General features: G+C 35.7%; 1 protein-coding gene across 1 annotated transcript; it reads left to right on the forward strand.

Annotated features, from left to right (window-relative positions):
• The first annotated feature begins 278 nt into the window (after positions 1 to 278).
• On the forward strand, positions 279 to 5,540 carry LOC140840017 (rho GTPase-activating protein 1-like). The gene is made up of 5 exons (XM_073207096.1): positions 279 to 974; positions 2,689 to 2,809; positions 2,968 to 3,087; positions 4,133 to 4,363; positions 4,774 to 5,540. Exons 1-5 carry the CDS (start codon positions 547 to 549, stop codon positions 5,338 to 5,340), a joined length of 1,467 nt encoding a protein of 488 aa, XP_073063197.1. The 5' UTR covers positions 279 to 546; the 3' UTR covers positions 5,341 to 5,540.
• The last annotated feature ends 217 nt before the right edge of the window (positions 5,541 to 5,757 follow it).

Genomic DNA, 5,757 nt, shown 5'->3' on the forward strand with positions numbered 1-5,757 from the left:
AGTCTCATGTGAGACCGTCTCACGGATCATAATCTGTGAGACGGGTCAACCCTACCCATATTCACAATAAAAAGTAATACTATTAGCATAAAAAGTGATACTTTTTCATGGGTGACCCATATAAGAGATCCGTCTCACAAATAATATCCGTGAGACCGTCTCACACAAGTTTTTGCCTAAAAATATAATATATAAGACAGCAGAACCAAAATCTACCCAAAAACAATATAAAAAAATAAAATTAAATAATTCTGTTCATGATGGTCACGTCTTAGATGCCATCACCATTCACCACTCCTTCAATTCCACTCCACCAATTCCGACTTCCAATCCACCACATTTCTTAAAAAAAATCTATATTGAAATTTCCCTCCAAAGCAGACCCCCGTTTAATAAAAAAGACCATTTCTTTCTTTAATTGCACAGCAAATCTTTTAATTTCAGAAATCAAAACGAACCCATCTGTTTTTCTTGAATAAAAAAAGAATCTTAGCAGAAAAAGTGTTGAAAGAGCTCATTTTTTTGAGTCGTTCAACTTTTATAGCGATGACAGAGGTGCTCCACTCCCCCTCTTCGTCATCTTCTCCTTCAATATCCACGCCTACCCACAATGCCACACTGTTTCAGACTCAGTCATATTTGGGTGATGAGGTGATATCTGGGCTGGCGAGGGATAATAACATAGAGGAAGATAATAGGGCGGCGAGGGAGAAGAGGGAGAAGGAGAGGAGGGATCAGTTATCTCTTCTGGCCATTCTAGTTACTCTGTTTAGAAAGAGTTTTTGGGTTGTCTGCAAGACGGAGAGGGCTGATTTTTCTGGAGCCGGTGGCAGTGGTGGTGGTGGGGTTATGGAGATCGGTTGGCCCACCGATGTACAGCATGTTAATCATGTTACTTTTGATAGGTTTAATGGGTTCTTGGGGTTGCCTGTTGAGTTTGAACCTGAGGTTTTAAGGAGGGCTCCTAGTGCTAGGTTTGTTTTTTCCCGTGTGAATCATGTAATTTAGGTTAATTTTAACTAGTTTTTTCATATTTTAGTGTTACAATCGCTATGGTATCCTTTAGTTTTAGGTTTGCATATTTAATGCATAATGTATCTTGGTAAATAATCCGATTTCTTTGGAACTTTACCATCTGGTGGATTATTATCAAGTTATAACACATTGTATGAAAATAACTTAGACTTGCAATGTGCTCATTTTAGTGCAGAACGGATTATCAGCAAGAATTCTGTGAATAACTATATTTCTCTAATTTTCCTTGTTTTGCTCGACTCATTTATAGCATTGTGTTCTGAAATAGAATTTTTCCCCTAACAAACCTTTCATATTGTCAATCTATGTTCTGGTTTCCTTGCTGTTTGTGATTCATAAATTCAGAATTTATAGTGCTGTTTGTATCCCTCAAACTAAACATTTGATATTTATGATAGATTGCTGTTGATTTAGTCGACGACTTTAAATGGATGACTATAATCCTCGATATTTCTCATGTCACCTGTAACGACACTTTTAATTATCTGCCGTAGATTTTAGTTGAAAAGTAGTTGTACAAAGTGTTGTGATAACTGCTTTCATGTCTGCTTCATAGGTGGCTACATTTCATTGGACTATATGTCTACTGTCTACATTTACAATGGAAGCTGTAATAAATTTTATTCTATGAATATTGCTTTCACTCGTTAACTGTCGAATGATTTTATATTTTATCTCCATTAATACTTTCTCGCAAATATTTATTCAACTCATTGCAGACTTGGTATTTTGGTTAGTGTTCTTCCTTACTTGGTTTCATTGCGTGAATATATATTACTGGTGAAAAGAAAATGGATTCCGATTATCAAATCTAGTAATTTTTTAATCTTCAAAGAAATATAGTAAATTTTTACACTAAATTCTCTAAATGCAGAGATTTTACTCTAGAAGGTGGTGAATCCCAATTACTTTTGAGGTTAAATTTTTCAGTCAGGGTTATGATTTCTCGTGTCCTGTGAAAAATCCTTGGTTCATTGATGTGTCAAATTCTTGATCTCATCAACCAGCTAAAGATATTTTTTTATATCATATGACATTGATAGAGGTTTTTGATGCAGTTAAGAATAAGTATTCTCATCAGTTATAATTTAGTTCTTTTTCTTTGAAAGAACAATAGGAGAAGTTGTCTCGATAAAACTTATGAGCTTCTCATTCCACGTGGCTCGTTTAGTACTGCAACGTGCTTGTTTTATGTGATTCACTAAAACATCTTTCATACTCCAGTATAAATGATCTCTATATGCATTTGAAATTTCAATATAATTGGCAATTTAGTATTTTTTGTTTCTTGCAAAATAACAAAAGATAGTTTTTGTGAATTGGTAATCTACCAATTGTTGTCGCCCCAATATTGTAACTTTTGGTCTATTCAAGAGGGAATTGCTCTAATCATAATGCTGGTTATCTTAATTTCTACCAAATCTCTTTCAGATGGCATCCCCAATAAATCTTCAATGATAGCTCAAATATCAGTGCGTTATGTTACCACATTTTCTTTTTGTAGATATGCAACTAAGTAAAATAATTGAAAATTTCTTGATCCTGAAAGTGCGCATTTTTGGTACTTTGTATGTCATTGTGATTTTCACCTCTATCATTGTCAGTTTTAGCATAGTTCCATTCTGAACTTTTGGTTTTGGAATCTATGCACAGTGCCACTGTTTTTGGAGTTTCTACAGAGTCCATGCAGCTGTCTTATGATCCACGTGGTAATAGCATTCCAACTATTCTCCTGCTTATGCAGAGGCATTTGTATTCCCAAGGTGGCCTGCAGGTGCATCATAGTGTTTGTCGTAAAGATCATAAAAATAAATACCACATCAAGGGAAACCAAATGCACAATAAACTAACATTGGCCAAAAATATAATTGTGGTTGCTCTTTCTGGTTATGTATTGTTACAACACAATTATTATTGGAATTATGTATGCAGGCAGAAGGTATATTCAGAATAACTGCAGGAAACAGTCAAGAGGAGTATGTGAGGGACCAATTAAACAGGGGAGTGATCCCAGAAGGCGTTGATGTACACTGTTTGGCTGGCTTGATCAAGGTAACTAAATCTTGAGAAAGATGCCATTAGAAATCAAATAAATATATCTTAAATTGGATTTTGTAATATAACAAAGATCATGACCTTGCTGAGATACGATTTAACTTCGTAGGTTATAGCAAAGATTTCATATTGTTTGTCCTTATATTCCCTTACATAGTTGTCAAAGGCAAGCACGGCGATAAGCGCCACCAGGCGAGGACCCAGGTGCAACGATTCACTAAGGCAAGCCCAGACGCTCGTCTGGTCTAGCCTTGAAAGGCCACTCAGGCGCACTCAAAGCACATCTGAGTGAATTTTTTTAATTACTTGTTTAAAACGAAAAACCCAAACCCAAATCCTAACAACCAAGGCCGGAATAAGAAGAAGAGAACGTTGAACAAAAAAATGATTTCTTCAGGTGAGAGCATCTATATCCATAACAACCAGAAAAAATCGATCATATATTTTGGATGAAAATGAAGAAGAAAGTGATGTTGATAAAAAAAAATGATGAAGGACACAAGTACGAAAGTTCTGGGTACTCAGATGATTCGATAGAAAAAGATGAACTTGATTTGTATGATTAAAGAATTTTATGTTACTGATTACTATGAACTTATTAATTATTTTTTGTTTTCACTGACATTGTGACTTAATTATTTCCTATTTTAATATATTTATTCTAAGATAAACATATTTTTTTAAAAAATAAAAATTGTGTGCTTTGCTTCAGTTTTGTGTGCTTTGCTCCATGGCTTTTGTGTGTCTCGGTGTACCTTGTGCCCTTGACAACTATGTTGGCTTATAAAGTTATAAAGCGGTGATGAATAAAGTTTAAACCCTCAGGTTATTGTTTGTCTCTATGTTCGCACGACATACTTCTCTTATTTTAGAGTTCAGCTGATATATTTTCTTTGTTGAATTCTTATTTCCGTGAATTCGTTCTATGTATTCAAGAAAAAGAACACGTGTGTGCTCAGATAGCCTTCACTAAAAATTGAAGTTAATTTTGTTCTCTTCTGCACATTTTTAGCTTAACGACATCTTCATGCGATCCTTATAGGCTTGGTTCCGAGAACTCCCTAGAGGGGTGCTGGATTCTCTTTCACCCGAGCAGGTGATGCAATGCCAGTCGGAGGAGGACTGTGATGCCCTCGTAAGGCTTCTACCCTCAACAGAAGCATCGTTGTTGGATTGGGCAATCAATTTAATGGCTGATGTTGTACTAAAGGAACATCTAAACAAGATGAATGCTCGAAACATAGCAATGGTGTTTGCACCTAACATGACACAGGTATGAAGCTGTAGTATGTCGTAAATGGATCCATCTCATGGTGTCATTTCCAAGATCATATTCTGGATTAGATATATCAATTTTTTGAGTTCCGTTGAGTACTTAAAGATCATCTCTCTTTATTTCGTAGAAAGAAATTAAATAGAAGCACTACATTGTTTGGCTGACTAATTTTGTTTTATTTTTCTTCCAAGGGAATTTAATGCAAAAACCTTTTTTTAAAAATGCATTTTTTTTTGGCTCCCAGAAAAATTTCTCTATCCAGACACCATCCATAGCATATCACATCATTACATTTGTAGTTACATTGTTCTTTAGCAAAGCTGTACTGTATTGTCTGATTTGCTATCTTGTTAATGAATTTCGGTTTCACGATAAAAAATATCACATTTGCACTTTTGTTTTTGCAGATGGCCGATCCACTGACTGCTTTGATGTATGCTGTTCAAGTTATTAACTTCCTTAAGACACTTATAGAGAAAACTTTACGAGAAAGAGAAGACTCTGTGATAGAACCAGCTCCTACACCTGACGTCGAGCCTTCGGATGACGATGGAAATCAGACTTCTTCACTACTCGGTCATGAAAATCCTGCTAAGCCGAATGAAGAGGCAATTCAGGAGTTTTTGGCCGAGGACCCTGGTTTAGACTCCGATTCTGAGACAAACCATGTAGAAGACATATCTGATGAAGATTATCTCAGTTACTCAACTTCAACTGAAGAATCCGATGATGATGTGTCGTGTGAAACTCCTGATCAAGTGTATAGAGTTTCCAGTGCAAAAGATGCTACCGAAGAGAACAAAATGATCAAAACAGGAGGCCAATCAAGCAATTCCAACCTGAGAAAGCCCGAATCAAGAATTGATAGCCTGCAAGCTGTAGATTTGTCCATCAAAACTGATGACAAGAACAAAGGAATAAGCAATTTGAGCCGTATAAATTCAATAATCGAACGGTTTGAAGCTTGGCGTTGAACACAAGTTCAAGATTATCTCCTTCCGCTGACTGATTTTATGATTGCTTCCTTTTATCTAGTTCTAAAGTGAGTGAAACATGTCCAAACCTGGTATGTTTTTACTTATTACTGTTACTGTGAAATTTCTTAATATGTGTGGTGAATTCTAAGTCGTGAGATTCGTTTAATTTGAATCTAGAACTACTTTCTTTCGATCCACATGAAGGACCACGATAGAGACATGGAATGTGATTCACACACTAAAGTGACCAAAACCACTAGGCAATCATGTTCTAGATTTTTACAGTCTTGTAGATACTGTCTGGAGTATTCGGCATCTCTGTTTGCTTTAGATAATGTAAGATTTCTGCCTGTTAAAAACAGGAATTGAATTTAAACTTTTCTAGATAGAAAAGTATGGTAGTTGAGATGACCA

Source organism: Primulina eburnea, chromosome 8 (assembly GCF_022965805.1).
Source record: "Primulina eburnea isolate SZY01 chromosome 8, ASM2296580v1, whole genome shotgun sequence".
In the NCBI taxonomy this organism is placed as follows: Eukaryota; Viridiplantae; Streptophyta; class Magnoliopsida; order Lamiales; family Gesneriaceae; genus Primulina; species Primulina eburnea.

What these genes read in the sequence shown, in the direction of transcription:
- LOC140840017 (XM_073207096.1), top strand. Translation starts at nt 547, where the DNA reads ATGACAGAGGTGCTCCACTCCCCCTCTTCGTCATCTTCTCCTTCAATA. An exon ending in ATTCCCAAGGTGGCCTGCAG is followed by an intron (nt 2,810 to 2,967) that starts GTGCATCATAGT and finishes TTATGTATGCAG; the next exon opens with GCAGAAGGTATATTCAGAAT. An exon ending in GTTTGGCTGGCTTGATCAAG is followed by an intron (nt 3,088 to 4,132) that starts GTAACTAAATCT and finishes CGATCCTTATAG; the next exon opens with GCTTGGTTCCGAGAACTCCC.